Source organism: Notamacropus eugenii, chromosome 3, assembly GCF_028372415.1.
Source record: "Notamacropus eugenii isolate mMacEug1 chromosome 3, mMacEug1.pri_v2, whole genome shotgun sequence".
Lineage (NCBI taxonomy): Eukaryota > Metazoa > Chordata > Mammalia > Diprotodontia > Macropodidae > Notamacropus > Notamacropus eugenii.
The window spans coordinates 109712354-109728218 of NC_092874.1; the positions used below are offsets into that span (position 1 = coordinate 109712354).

Below are 15865 nucleotides of genomic sequence, written 5' to 3' on the forward strand. Positions count from 1 at the left end.
AACTGTACAAAAACATTCCAAGTAGCACTACCTATAAAAAGCAAAAAACTGGAAATAAACTGTGTCAAACAACTGGGGAACAATTAAACTTTAACATATTAATGTAATGGAATATTACCACAATAAGAAATGACAAATATGACCATTCTGGAGAGCAATTTGGAACTATGCCCAAAGGGCTACAAAAATGTGCATACCCTTTGACCCAGCAATATCGCTACTAGGACTATATCCCCAAGAGATCATAAAAATGGGAAAGGGTCCCACATGTACAAAAATATTTATAGCAGCACTCTATGTAGTTGCCAAAAACTGGAAGTCAAGGGGATGTCCATCAATTGGGGAATGGCTGAATAAATTATGGTATATGAATGTAATGAAGTACTATTGTGCCATAAGAAATGATGAACAAGAAGACTTCAGAGAGGCCTGGAAGGACTTATATGACCTGATGCTGAGTGAAAGGAGCAGAACCAGGAGAACTTTATGCACAGCAACAACCACAGTGTGTGAGAGTTTTTTCTGGTAGACTTAGATTTTTGTAATAACACAAGTACTTCTTACCAAAAAAAAAAAAAAAAAAAAAAAATCCCAATGGAGGATCTCAAGGCAAAATGCCTGCCACACTCAGAGAGAGAAATATGGAAGTCACTCACATATTGTAGCAGATCATGTTTGTGTATGTGTATGTGTTTGTGTATCATGTTCTGATTTGTTATACGATTTCTTTCATTTATCTTAGTCTGACTACATAGCATGACTATAGTGAAAATATACTCAATAGGAAAGTATATGTAGAATCTATACAGAATCGTATGCAGTCGTGGGGAGGGAGGGGGGTAGTGGGGGGTAGGTGGGGGGGATAAAATCACAATTGTATGGCAGTGATTGTTAAACATTACAAAATAAAAAAAAAAAAAGAAATGACAAATATGAAACTAGTATGAAGAAAACAATGCAAGATGAAATGATGCAAAATATAGAAAGCAGAGGAAAACAATAAATATGAATTACAATTATAGAAATGATGACAACCAGAAAACAGGTTAAATAAAATGATCAACATTGGTACTATCTTGTGAAATTTAAAGCACAAAGACTTCTAATAACAAACAAGAATACCACTGCATATATAATTCTTCATAATACTTTGCTTTTGCATATCTGTTTTGAGGGATTTTAATTTGAGGGTATAGGATTATTCTTACTTTAACTTCTTTTTAGAACAGTCTTCCTACTGTTGTATTTCATCTGTGAGTGCCTATACTTGTCAAAGAAATCAAAATAAAATTTGTAAATAACAAAATTCATCAGGCTTCCAAAAAGTATGCACATGTATCCAAAATTAATGAAGTCCATTAATGGATGGATCTGATCTCTAATGACAACCATAAGCACTGACCTAGACCAAGACTGTAGACATTGTCTCTGGATTATTCAAAATCCTTAGGAAGCAGAATTAACTAAACCTGAAATTGACAGAGATAAATTCAGCTATTTTTAGACCAGACTAAATCACATGCAAAATATTCAGATTGATAGGTGACCATTTCAGAAAGGCACAATCAGACATTAGAGATCACTGTTACTACATCCAGGTTCACAAATAACCTAAAAATTACATATGGGAAAATCAGCTTATTCAAAAGGTGAATTTCCTTTTTTAGTAAATTTATTGTCACAAAAGCAGTCATGATTAAACAAAAGCAGCTCAAAGGGAATTTATTAGTAATGCTTGCTTGGAATAGCTGCCTTGGTGAAGCAAGAATCATTTCATATTTTATTACTAATTCAATCCCTAAAACTATATTCAAGACTTGCAAGTTAATTTACTTATAAGTTTTGACAGTAAGCTTAAGATTATTTGCATTTATAACTTACTAGTAAATCAGTTCATAGCTAATCTTTAAAACATGGATGGGTATGGCAAGCCTTTTTCTAGGTCACCTCTCAGAAATGGGGATACAAATTATTATAAATTAATTTTCATTATTAGGTTTGAGAAAAATATAACCAAAGCCAAATCTGCTGTCTTGAAAAAAAACAGAATTTTTAAAATCACATAGTATATTTAAAAGTCTCCCTGGGCAGCCACACCTTTATCTATAGAATGAAGAGCCACACAAGATAGTCTCTGAGACCTTTCCAGCTCTGGATATAGAATCTTTTGAGAGTACCAGGGTGTTTTTTGTGGTCTGAGCAAACTTGATGACAGAATGGTGATCAAACCTATTCACCCCAGGGTCAATATTCTGGGAGTACTTCAGCTGTCTATGAAGCTGTAGCAGCCGAAATAATCAGGAGATAAGGGATATTCGGATTTTTACTTTTCATATTAGTAGACAACTTTTAAAACTATATTTCCTGCAAAGTCTTATGGGCCTTTGGCTTGTCTTCTGTCTGGGAAAGGGAGATAGGATGTCTTTTTTCTACCATTAGTACCATGCTGGAGCAAAAACCCCTTTCCCTTATACATTGTTCTTTACAGAATTCTTCTAAATCTTCTAAATTCAGGTGAGAACAAGAGAAGGTAAGGAGCAGACTAAGCCTTAGGAGAACAATGAAGCTATTAAAAGGAAAACTACCTGTAAAATTTAAATTGGCTCTTAACTAAAACAAACTTTTAGTACAGCCAGCACCTCCAATCCCTTCCACAAAGCAGGTAACCTTTACTGTAGTAATGACGGAGGGACCATTAATGTAACTGTTCTTTCTTTAAAGTGAGAAATCTCAGAATTCTTTCTCAAGACCAAGAGCAAGAATAAAAGAAGGGCAAAGCTAAATGATCTCTAAAATTCTCTTACTATAAGTGGGTGTATAACTAAGATGGACAATTCAAATACACACATTTTAGGTACTTTAAAATCTCAAGTCTCATATTCTTCTTAACATCATAACCAAATCTGCAAATCTGCTCACTATAAGGTCTTCTGTGACTATCATCACACACACACACACACACACACACACACACACACACACACACACACACACACTATACCCATACCAATCATATGTGAAACAGTGATTTTCATGTAAATTGCGAGCCAAAAAGTCTTGGCACAAAAAGGGGAGACCACACAGATTTGTGCTTTGGTTGTATGGGAATGTGAACAAACCTGGTTGTTTGGAGATGAGGGAGAAAATGATCATTACAAGTGAGCAAGAAAGGTGGAAAACTTAAAAGCATCTCCAAAACAGGACTTTAAACTGTGCCTTAAACATAATTAGTATGAAGTATTGTAAATTCTCTGGGTATGAGTTACATTTAATTTAAAAAGAAAAACAAAAGGCAAAGTCAAATATAAATGAGATTTTTTAAAACACCCTTCATTGGCATCAGAATGTACGTGAGTTTAAGAGTATTATGTTGAATTCCATAGGACAAGAAAGTAATTTACTTAAAAGAGTTTAAGGAATATAATGCTAAAATTAACACTGTAAATCTTTATTAGCTTGAGATGGGATGAAATTCAACTTTTCTAATGTGAATAAGCAAGTGAAGAAAGAGGTACTTTGTACTTGGTAAGAGAAAATGAGACGTATCACGTGCTTCACTAAACTATTCACCTTAAATTCAGGATAATTTTGTTATTTTATTCAGTGTTTTGGGAATTTAGATGGTTTGTTCTGTTAGGGATAATTGAGCTCATATGCAGTGAGAGAGAAGCCAAACCAAAGACACATATGACCAAGAAATACATTGTTAAAGGTTGTCTGCAACCATAAAAAATAAAAATCCAAATAACCCTCACTTCCTAGTTACTCAGGCCACACAATGTACTATTATAAAATATAAGAGGAAAGAGAAATCATTTTCAACTGAACATAAGAACTCAGGAAAGAGAGGTGGCACCTATTCTGAACCTAGAACAAGCAGTACAGTAGAGACTGTCAGGCAACAAAGAACAGCATTCTAGAATAAATGAAGGCAGAATAATATCGGGGACCAGAGAGTAGGTCAATTTGACTAAAACTTAGAATATGTGAAGAAGAATAGAGTGAAATAAAGATGAAAATCTAATTTGAAGTAAGATTGTATAGAGCTTTAAATTGCAAGCAAAGGAATTTGTTGCAGGGAGAAGCTACTGAAGGTTTCAGCTCAGGGGAATAACATCCTATAACATATGTATTAAGAGACTATTTTGGAAGAATAGATTTGATAGGGGAAGTACTAGAGACAGGAAATCCAGTTAGAGGAAGCATCATAATCCTGCCTAAGGCTAACTAGGATTGTTTGGCAGTGCAAATGGACAGAATTCAGAGATGTGATAGATCTCACCAGCAGACGCTATGCAGCTGTCTTCTGGCAGCAAAGAATTGGAAATTGAGGGGATGACTTTTAATTAGGGAATGGCTGAACTGTGGTGGAATACTATTGTGCTATAAAAAACAATGAGCAGCACCGTTTCAGAAAAATCTGGAAGATTCTTATGAACTTACACAAAATGAAGTGAACAGACCCAGGAGAACACTGTACGTACTAAAAGTAGCACTGTAATGCCGATCAAATGTGAAAGACTTAGCTGCCCAGATTCAATACAACAATCTATGACAATTAATTCCAAAGGACTTGTGATGAAAAAATGTTATGCACCTACAGGGAAAGATCTGATTAACTCAGAGTGTAGACTGAAGCATACGCTTTTAAACTTTTTTTGTTTCTTGATGTTTTCAGGTATTATTTTCAGATACAGTTAACATATAGATAATGTTTCTGTTTTGCTTCACTGTACTGATTTGTTGCAAGACATAGCTGTCTACAAGGGATAGTTCAGGGTCAAGGAGAGAAAGAAGTAATTAAGGAGTGATAGTGATATTTTAAAAAGAGCATCAATTTAAAACATTTTAAAAGAGTAACTGCTACACAAGAGCAAGACAACAGAACTGTAAAACTTCAGTTACAGCTCAGTTGTCTCAAAATTCAAGATGAACAGCTAACACCACTCTCCTTTTGTTACAGAAAACAAAAACTCCACAGATCCTGGTCAGCAAAAGCATTTGTTTGAGCACCCACAGCACAGTTACTATGTGTGAAGCATCCATGATACAAGTGCTGAATGAGGATTCTAAAGATAATATTTCATAGTCATGCCATTAGTCAAATCACTTAACTGCTTAATAGTTATCATAATGCCTGAACCTCCCATCCACGGATTATTATGAGGATTTATAATTTGTTAATATAATTTGTAAAATGTTAAATAAATATTAGGTTAAAATCATAGTATCATTCTCAAGACTCTTCCTTGGCACTGCCCTGAATATTTTCCTTATTTGGTCTATGGTAAATAGGCAAGAAACTCTAAGAGAATCTCTTAAGTAAGGTCAACTATCAACCTTTTTTTGGCATAATTTGCTTTAATATTCCTTTTTTATTTAAAAACAGTCTAGTTCATTTGTAGTGGCTTTTTCTATTTTCTGAATGGGCACTAATAGTACAAATATTACTGCCCATGATTTTTATTAATGTCCAAAAGGGGTCATTCCATTTAATGATTTTCCCCCACAGAACCAGTCCTCTTTGACATTTTCATTTCCACCACTGAATTTCCCCAGGCTTGAAACTCTGCAGTTTCCTTTGTCCCCTCTTTTGCAATCAACATACAATAGCTTCCCAGGATTTTTGATTGAAATGTAGCTGGCAGTCTTTTTTTAAATACTGAAGTAGTAAACCAAGGACACTTGATTCTACTTCTTATTGTGTCATTAACTACATTTGTAACCTTGGAGTTTGAGTTTTAAACCTCACTGCATTAAAAGATCTGAACATCTGCTTAACATTTATCAGATATTTCCACAATGATTTCTAAAACCACTTTGCCAATTCACAGTAATCAATTATTTGTATACCTGTCTTCCCACTGTTAGATCAACACTAAATTTTTGGATCTTTCACCACCTAATTGTATTAACCGTGGGCAAGTCACTAAATCTCTCTGGGTTTCATTTTCCTCATCTGTAAAACTGAGGATGTTGAACTAGATGACTTCTGAAGTCCTTTCCACCTTAACTCTACAACTTGAAATAAACAAGCACTGAATACGTAAATCTCATAAACCTTAATCATCATGGAATGTTCATATGGAAAGTAAATTAGAGCTCAAGTCAGGAGACCATATTTTTCTCTCAGACCCATCACTCACTAATTTTAAGATCTTGAGTAAACCTCTATGAGCCTTAATTTTATAAATTACAGAATAGGGATAATGTCTCATCTTAGGTAATGGTGAGGATTAAATGAGAATATGTATGTAAAAATGCTTTGTAAACTATAAAGTACTATGGAAATCTAAGCTATTTATTATGCCATTACTATGCCTCAGTACAATCAACTAACTCTTAAATACACATAATATTAAATGCACGACTTGGCATGGATCTCTACAAAATAGAGAATTAAAAGAAAGAAAAATTTTTATTAAAAGTTTATGCAAATACAAATAAAGAAAAAACTTTGTTAAAGATTCTGGAGTAGAAGAAAATACTTATTAAAGTTCTAAATATAAAATGAAGGAGAACAGATTATTTGTATTACTAAAAAAGTGAAAAGATTTCACAATGCACAGTATTATTTTTATCAGTTATATAAGAAATATAAGCTTTCTTTTAAAAAACAAACTACCATTGACACACTTACTAGCTGTGAGACCCTGGGCAAGTCACTTAACCCCAACTACCTTGCCATCTCCCCTCCAAAACAAACAAACAAACAAACAAAAAACAAAACAAAACAAAAAAACAAAACCATCATTGTTTGTCCTCTACCACAAGAAAATTAGAGGTCTATCCTATAGGGCACAGGCCCAAAATCCATGGTTTTTTCATGCCTTTCCTTTAATCTTTCGAAAGTGGAAGCTGACCACTGTGATAACTTAAAGCCAAGATTGAACAAGAAGATATTCTCTTCATGCCTGCTTTAAAAAAATTTCAGGCTTCTGTGAGCTGAAAGTCGTGTATTCCCATCAAATGCAGTATGTTGATGGGAAGTCTTTTTTCACAGTCGAGAAAGGGATAGCAAGTCTGAGTAGTTTTCTCGACCACTGCCACATCTAAATGTCAGGAGTTCCCTACCTCTTTTAAAAGGGTTCAACATCATTTGATCTACCTACCACACATAATTAAAATAGTAGGCACTTAATAAATGCTTATTGAACTGAAGTGGACAATTAATTGGAATCACCCAAAATAACACCAGTGTTATAAGGCACTAAGCAAAAGTAAATTATTGGCAACCATTCACATTAATTTCAATTAAAGAAATGGGAGCTGCATAAATTTAGGGGTGTGTTAATCTGTTTTTCCCCATTGTCCATTGTGATTTAACCATCTAAACTTGTTGTTCTTAAATGAAACATACTTTTTATTATAAAGTTCTATTAAGAATAGAATGTCACGGAAACCACTTTAAACTCACATATATGCTTCAGAATTAAAATGTAATGCCTATATAATATTTTCATAATTAGCTGTTTTTCAAATAAATTTCTTTGAATGGTCAATAAGAGTGGAAATAAACTATAAATCATAGAAATTATAAAACTGGATGTAGTAGAAATCTGTTCCAATAGAATCCTTATTAGAAATATCATATATTAGTTATATACATTGAAATTTACCTACGTATAGTAAAAGTGACAGAAAGACAGCCTATAACAATTATTAATCCTGCTCTTCTCTAACACTATTATCATTTAGAGGTTATAAACAGATAACATTGTTGTACGTACTACCATAACTGAAGGTTCCATTTCCATGTGGTGGTTTTTTTATTATCATTAAATAATCAAACTCTATTAGAGTTAAGAAATACATACAGTTCCAGAAAGAACATCATGAGGACAGCAGTTGAGAAGGTGACTCTTGCATACTCTGTCATCGCTGAATTTGATTCGCTGGCGGGTAGTGTCTCCTGTAATATAGGAAAGCAACAACTAAGGTTAGACAACTGGAAAATATTTTTTGATAACCCTACTTTTGCTAGTGTTTTATGTGAATGTACAAATACAAACAGGTAAGAACTAACCCTTCATAAGTTGATACACATAATGTCCTGTGCCAGAAATTATTCAAGTATGCAAACTGTAATGGACAAACATGCAGTTCCAATATAAATTAATGAATATGTAATTCAAAAAATCAAAATTGGAAAAGCAATGCATTATAATAAAGAGGATACAGGTTAAAGAATCAGAATTTAGAGCTGGAAGGGACCTTAGAGATCATGACTCTAATCTCCTCATTTTGCAGATGAGGTAACTGAGGCCAGAAAAAGTTAAATGACTTGCCCAAGGTCACACAGTGAGTAGCAAAGCCACTAAAATAGTTTTTCTTTACTGGTGTCAAAGGTCTTCTCAACACTAAACACTGATTTTTAAAATCTTTTACATTAAATTACAAAACATAAAAAAAAAATCTTGCAAACATTGCATACACACTGCGAATCCCCACTGACCCCCAGCTGCCATTTCTTCCACTATTTTGTTCCAGTTGCAGTGTCTCCCTTTTGCTGCTGAGAGGTGGGGGTGGGTTAGAGAGGGTAGAATAACGTGTTTAAGAGTGTACAAACCTGGAAGAAGTACTTACACACCAGTCAAACAAAGGTACATCGCCTAAATTCAACATCATTTTAAAAGCCTCCAAAGGCCCCAAACCACTGAGTTTATGTACTCTTGTGTTTTAAAATGCCAAGCTGGAAACATTTAAATTCATTTTGTCTTCTTGTCGACAAGCTGCACTTGCTACAGCAGCAGAAGCATCACCTGCTTACCAAATATGGATGTCCAATTGTAAGTTTAATAATCCATCTAAGAATCAGCAACTTTGGTTTTAATAATATAAAGTGAAGATGTTACAGTTACTGATTTAAAGAAACTTATTTCCTTGAAAAAAGAAAAAAAAATGGAATTTTCAGTAATGCATTCCATTTTTGGAAATGAGGTCATTCCTAAGGCATTTTTCTCTGAAGATACAGAGTGACAGGCTCTGAGAAAATTATTTAAACTTTAAATTTTAATAATCTGGGTAGTATCACTGATAAGTGAAAACCTACTGGTGAATTACTGAAGCAAGAGCAACTGCTGGTGCCAAACCATCCAAACTCAATTTAGCATTCTTCCTATTCCCCTAAAGCTTTTAAAGTACTTTAAAGAAGGTGGATAAATTTTATGATCATTAACATAAATACCTATCCACTTCACATAAAGCCTGGACCATTCTAATAACGTTCATCTATGAAATGATTCAATGATTCCAATTATTGCATTTTCACATCTAAATAACAAAATAAGATTCTTTAATTCATTGCCTTGACCCCCATTATATAATCTAAGTTTGAAGGTAACAACTGTTTATTTGAAGGCAACTAAACATTTGTCATTTCAGATGGGCTAGATTTTGTTCAAATTGTTTTTAATTTGGTTAACGAAACTTTTAACAAAATATTTATTTGCAAACAGTTTACATCAATATCAAAACCAGTAATTCACAGGCTAAAGTGATGGCTTCAGAGCAGTTCAACAATAGGTTTTCTAGAGGCTAGTCTCTGATTTTAATAGGTTATTTTTAATACCCACAATTTGGATCAATCCCTTTAGTGTTCACGCCTGCTACTACAATAATGGTTATTTGGGGGGGTCCTTTTTTTTTCTCCTTTTAAACACAACTGGTTTGTTCCACATTCATTAACACATCTGAAAAGTTAGTGATAACTCACGGCTCGGCGATTGCGGGGCCTTTCTGACACTCCCTTGCAGATTGAAGTAGGCAGGCATAGATACATTGAACCTTTATAAATAAAACAAGGGGCCAGATTGTTCAGTTTGTATAGAATAAATAGACTGCCAGCAATTTCAACACAGCATCTAGAAGTACATGTTGACTGTAAAGAGTGTTGTATATGAAAACAAAAGTGAACAAAATCAAGTTTTTAAAAAAAATCCTGATTTAAGCACCTAAAGCCCCAGATAAGAATATTGCTGACCAAAGACAGAAGTCCCAGGTAGAAGCCCAGAGATTCTTGCTCTTTAGGCAAACTGGGATGAAAAATCATATGCATAATCATTTTACCAGGCCCTCCAGTGATATAAAGCCATAAACTTGAGTTGGAATGGCACTAAAATAAATTCATAATGGAATGCCATTCTGTCATGGCATTTTACTATGATGCAGGCATTTTACAGCTGAGCAAAGAAACAAATTAGAATTCCAAATCTACACTCAAGTTAAGATGAGGTATTGCTATTTTAGAAAGAAAACAAGGCTTCCATTACAGATTCTCTTTAAGATTGTTTTAGTATTTTAAGAGCAAGCTTCTTTCAGTATTGTTTATCAAACCTAAGGTTTTAGGAGTATCTACAGGCCAGGGTTCATGAATCAAGATTTCTACTAGTTTTACTAACAAGAAAAATGCTTAAATATGTTGATATTTGTTTAAGTAGCATCAACATTAAATTTATTTGTAGGACATAGCCTTTGGATTCAAAATCTATTCCATAAATTACAAATTAAAGCTATCTTATACCCAAATAAAGATTTTTAAAAAAAAGATCTACTGCCATAAAATACCAAAAAGTATTTTAAAAGCACTGTCTAGCATTGTCTTGTCTAGCATGACATATACACAGGCACCCATAAATTCTAATTGCTAAGATAACTGAAGTTAACACACTGAATTTAAATATTAACTTCTCTTCTACAAAGACACAAAAAATTATATAAAGCAACAAAATATAACTTGTAGCAGTATGAGATATAGACAAAGTTCTAATAAACTTTATAATAAGAAGTACTAGCTTACTGCTATTTTAAGGTTTCTCAAGAAGTTTTATATTTTACTTATTACAGTACAATTTAGCTACACTACCACAAAATGCAGTATTTAAGAATTTATTATGAGTTTATGCACTGAAAGTAGAGTTCTGCTGAAATCAATAAGGGGCTTTAAAAAGAAATAAAAATACTGTTAGTAGATTCAATTTCAGTCAAGCTATCTGGCCCAAACCATGTTTTTCCAAAAAGCTAAAAGAAATAGCCCTCATTTTTTAAAAAGAGGGAAGAAAAAAGGCCTATATTTTAGAGCCCAGATTTGTGCCCCCAAGGCAATGTTTGAAAATTGTGCCTTCGCCGTTACCCCTCTAGAGGGAAGCTTTGAGCCTGAACTCCAACATACGACTTGCTATAATATAAATACCACAGAATCAAATTTACCAGCACTAAAAATGTATTTATTTTTAAAAAATAAAAGCTCCCCTTTTGGCACAACCATTGTATCTAAAACACTTCTATGCACATGCCTCGTTAGATGCCATCTCTTCCCATTTTACTCCCTTTTCACTTACGCTATATAGCTGTAGTTCTCTGAATTTGGCACTCCATGTCCCATCCCCCGATACTGGCCCCAAGCCAGGAATGTACTTTCTTCTTCCCTCTTAGAATCTTTAGCTTCATTTAAGACCCAGTTTAGGTGCTACACCCCGTATGGAAAAGCTTTTCCATTCTTTCCTCCTCGAATATCTTTGTTTATGTAGGTACATGATGCATTCTTTAAACAGAAAAAAAAAATCTGAGGGTAGGGATTTTTTTTTCTATTTCTCTATATCCCCAGAGCTTAGCACACTGCCTTACACAGAGGATGTTTAATAAATAAGTTGTTGTTGACCCTGGTTCCGTTGAAACCAACAGGAAAAAGCAATAGCAACCTAACTTGGAACTTCATAGTATAGATGATATCATTTTCATTAAGAGAAAGACTGAAATGGATATGAATAGGGAGTTTTCAAATGAAGAAATTAAAGCTATCTATATCTGTACGAAAAAATGCTCTAAATCATTATTGATTAGAGAAATGCAAATCAAAACAACTCTAAGGTACCACATCACACCTATCAGATTGGCTACAAACAAGAAGATGATAAATGTTGGAGATGTGGGAAAACTGGAACACTGATGCATTGGTGGTGGAGTTGTGAACAGATCCAATCATTTTAGAGAGCAATTTGGAACTATGCCCAAAGGACTATAAAAATGTGCATACCCTGTGACCCAGCAATACCACTTCTAGGATTATATCCCAAAGAGATCATACAAATGGGAAAAGGACCCACATGTAGAAAAATATTTATAGCAGCTCTTTTTGTGGTGGCCAAGAATTGTAAATTGGGAGGATGCCCATCAATTGGGGGATGGTTGACCAAGTTGTGGTATATGAATGTAATGGAATACTATTATGCTATTAAGAAATGAGTAGGTGGACTTCAGAAAAACCTGGAAAGACTTATATGAATTGATGCTGAGTGAGGTGGGTAGAACCAGGAGGACATTGTACACAGTAACAGCCACACTGTGTGATGACTAACTTTAATAGACTTAGCTCTTCTCAGCAATGCAAGGATCTAAGACAACTCCAAAAGCTCATGATGGAAAATGCTATCCACATCCAGAGAAAGAACTACAGAGTCTGAATGCAGAATACAGATAGAAGCATTATTTGCTCTTTTTTGTTTTGTTTCCAATTCTTCTTTAAAACATGACTAACATAAAAATGTTTAATGTGGATGTATATGTAGAACCTGTATCAGACTGCATGCCATCTTGGGGAGGGGCATGAAGGGAGGCAGAGAAAATTTAAAACTCAAAAACTTGTGTGGAACTGAATGCTGAAAACTAAAAATAAATTTAAAAATTTTTTTTTAAATTCATAGAAAGACTGAGTTTTCTGGGCAAAAGTTCATAACATGAAATAAGTTAAGCAAACATATCCTTTTTATGCTAAAGCTGTGTTCAAACTGTCATTAAGAAAGCCAACTATGTGCTAGGGTCTAGGGCACACAAAGTATAAGGTATAGACTTCATCTACAAATTTACAGCTTAGCTGGGGAAGTAAAACAAAGAAATAAATAAGAATGCAAGGAAGTATAGACAGTAAAACTAATTCTAAAAGAATGGCATAGGCAACAGCCACTACAATTTGTATAAGAAACAAGAGATCACCAAAAATCACACAGTTCAGGAAAGGCTTCATGGAGGGGACAGGATTTGATTGGTGTTTTGAAAAAAAGGACTTAGAGAAGAAAAGGAAGGCAGGAATGTGAATATATAGAGGGAATAAGTAGATTAGTCTGAAGCAGAGAGTTCATGTAGAAGAGTGGTGGGGAAAACTGTGGCTATATAGTGAAAGGCCAATTAAATATTCAGAGAAAAAAGGCACAGTTTATACAGCACACATCTACACATTATTTTACATTATATATAAACAAACATCTGTTTTGCTCCAAAATTTTCCAGTTTTTAAAGGAGTGTAGATATTGCCTAAAGTGAAGCTATTAGAAAATTTTAGGGTAAACAAAAGATCAAATTATTCCAGAAAAAAAATCTTATAGTCCATGCTCCAGAAAACAAGTCTCCCACCTGTCGCCATGGGAGAACTATGGATTGCTCAAACAACACAAAGCTTAGCATGCATGCCCCTCCAGTATCTGTGAACTTTTCAAGTAATCCAATAGAAATTGTATCGATAATTCATCTAATAATACCATCTGGAGGAGGTAATTCTATATAGGCAGGGCTCCAAAGGGAAGGAAAGACCAATCCTAACCAGATCCTGAATTCAGGCTCATAGGTTCAGAAATTTAAAGCTAGAAGAGAAGATCGTTGATATATAATTCAATCTTATTTTATAGAGGAAAAAAATTAAGTGATTCTATTTACAATCATGTGAGTAAGTATATAACATAACCAGAATTTGAATTCTGGATACTCTGGCTGGAAATTCAGAACAGGTTCCTCCAGCAAAGGACCCCCATATTATAAGTTTTTCTAGAACTGGGGATCCATCAACTGTCTTGTCCCTCTCCTCTTCCCCAGTCCTGCCTTAGCTAAGGGAATTAGGCAACAGTAGAATTTACTGATTCAATCTGTTGTACCACCTACACTGAAGTCATCGTTTAAAAATATATCTCTGCCACACCACCTGAAATTTTTCTAACTAGAAATTAACAAGAAAGGATAATCCAGCTGCTGCTGTCCTAAAACATAAGCTCTTATTTTTGCCTACACAGGAGACTATGGAGAGCAGACTAGAATCATATAGCTCAACTAGTCTAACCTGCTCATTTAGCAAACTGAGACTCAGAGAAGTGAACACATACTTCCTCCCTTCACCTCCTAGATCTGTCTGACCTCACTGCCTTTCTCTATCCCTCAATTGTTAGAGAATTGGCTCCGTGGAATAAGAACAGAAACCTGAACAGAGAGCTCTAGAACAGGACACGGTACACACCACTGCTCTCTCGCTGCTTAGTATTCTCTCCCTTTTGTTCCCAAGCGGCTCCTTATCAATCACAGTAGAGGAAAAGCATGGAGCTGAGTCCTACTTCTTTTTTACCTTAAATGTTTTTCTCAGCTACCTCTTTCCATGTATACCAATTTACAGTCAAAGGGTTAATTCCTTCAATACAATTTTCTTTCACCTAAATATCATAAGAAAAGACTGTAAGACTTTGGGAAATGTTTTTGGCACAGTCCTGCCTAAAAGTCAGAGAATAGAACAGGCAAAGTCCTTTCTAGGCATCTTTGAAAGAGAGAGAGGGTCAGCATTAAATTCACTCCACTTGTTCAAAATGACAGGAATTTGGCTTAGAAAGGGAGAAAAAGTGAGCACTTTCACATACAAAAAACACAATTGTGAAGAACTTTCCTCTCACTATTCATCCTTTCAACAGGCAACTGGCTATGATCTGAGAGGTCCCCATTAAAGTCTCTGATCAGTTTCCACAATTTTAATTGAATAACTAGACTGGAAAAGACTGTGAAAGACATGTGGTACAGTCTTTTGTCTTTAGGCAGAACTACAACTAACTAGAGATGATTTATTAGAAGTGTAACAGCTACATTAACCATCCAACCTCACCCGATTTCTATATTCTACATTCCTACTCTTCAATCCTTCTCCAACTCGGGCCTACTTAAAACAAAATTCAAAAGATCTGGTATTTAAATATCCTGCCTCTTCCCCACCATAATTTCTTCAAATCCCTATCAATTTTTTTCTTTAGTTTAGACTAGAGATTTCACTGGGCAGGAAGTCTCCAGCAGAAGCACAACTGTTATTCTAGAGAGCTGCTTGGGGGCTTGCTCAAATCCATATAGCCAGTTGGTGTCAAAGGTCAGCTCTGCCACTATTCTACCTGCGTATACAAAATTTACAACTCAATATTAACCTCACCCAATTCCAAATCACTCCACTGCCAGGAATGTCCAGTTTGTCCTTATTCATAAAGAATGATTCTTAACTTGTAATTAAGAAGAGATTATTCACTTTCAAATGGGGCCCACTGTGGAATTTTTTTCAAAGTGCTGCTTCTGTCTTGTAAGTTGCAAAAGCATAATACTATTATTTATCATTAACAAACAGTATTTATTAACATTAGTTATAACTATTATTTAAATAATGCTTATTATATTTTATTAAATATTGTTTTAGTCTTGTTTTTAGAAACACATGTCAGAAAGCTATGTGTGTTTATGTATATATGTGTCATGTATGAAGAGAGAACATGCGTGTATATTCCACACATTATAGCACAGGGAAAAAACAGCAGGCGAAGTATTATAAATCATAGAGGATTGGTTCACTTTTTGAAAGATTCAAAGGATCATAGATACAGAATTGAAGGGATCTAAGAGAGTATCTAAGTCAACTCCCTCATTTCAGAGATGGGGAAACTGATTCACTGCAGAGTAATCTAATGATTTGTGGAAAATTTTTAAAAGGTACTAAGAGAGGCAGGATTGAAACTCGGATTTTCTCATTCCAAATCCACAACTCTGAGCAGGTCAGTTGTTTTTCCTTCAAACATGAGTACAC

The 15865-nt window shown here is 34.5% G+C and overlaps 1 protein-coding gene across 4 annotated transcripts in view; it reads right to left on the reverse strand.

Annotated features, from left to right (window-relative positions):
- The window catches only part of LUC7L2 (LUC7 like 2, pre-mRNA splicing factor), a 71482-nt gene that overhangs the window by 42516 nt on the left and 13101 nt on the right, over window positions 1-15865 (reverse strand). For 2 of the 4 annotated variants that reach the window (XM_072650103.1, XM_072650101.1), the window contains exons 2-3: window positions 9716-9786; window positions 7818-7912 (exon numbers count right to left, since the gene is read on the reverse strand). The exons of 1 other annotated variant lie outside the window; for it this stretch is intronic. In XM_072650103.1, the coding sequence (XP_072506204.1) occupies window positions 7818-7912; window positions 9716-9773 (153 nt within the window). In that variant the 5' untranslated portion in view covers window positions 9774-9786. The remainder of the gene's footprint in view (window positions 1-7817; window positions 7913-9715; window positions 9787-15865) is intronic. One more of the 4 variants, XM_072650102.1, reaches the window with a different exon arrangement.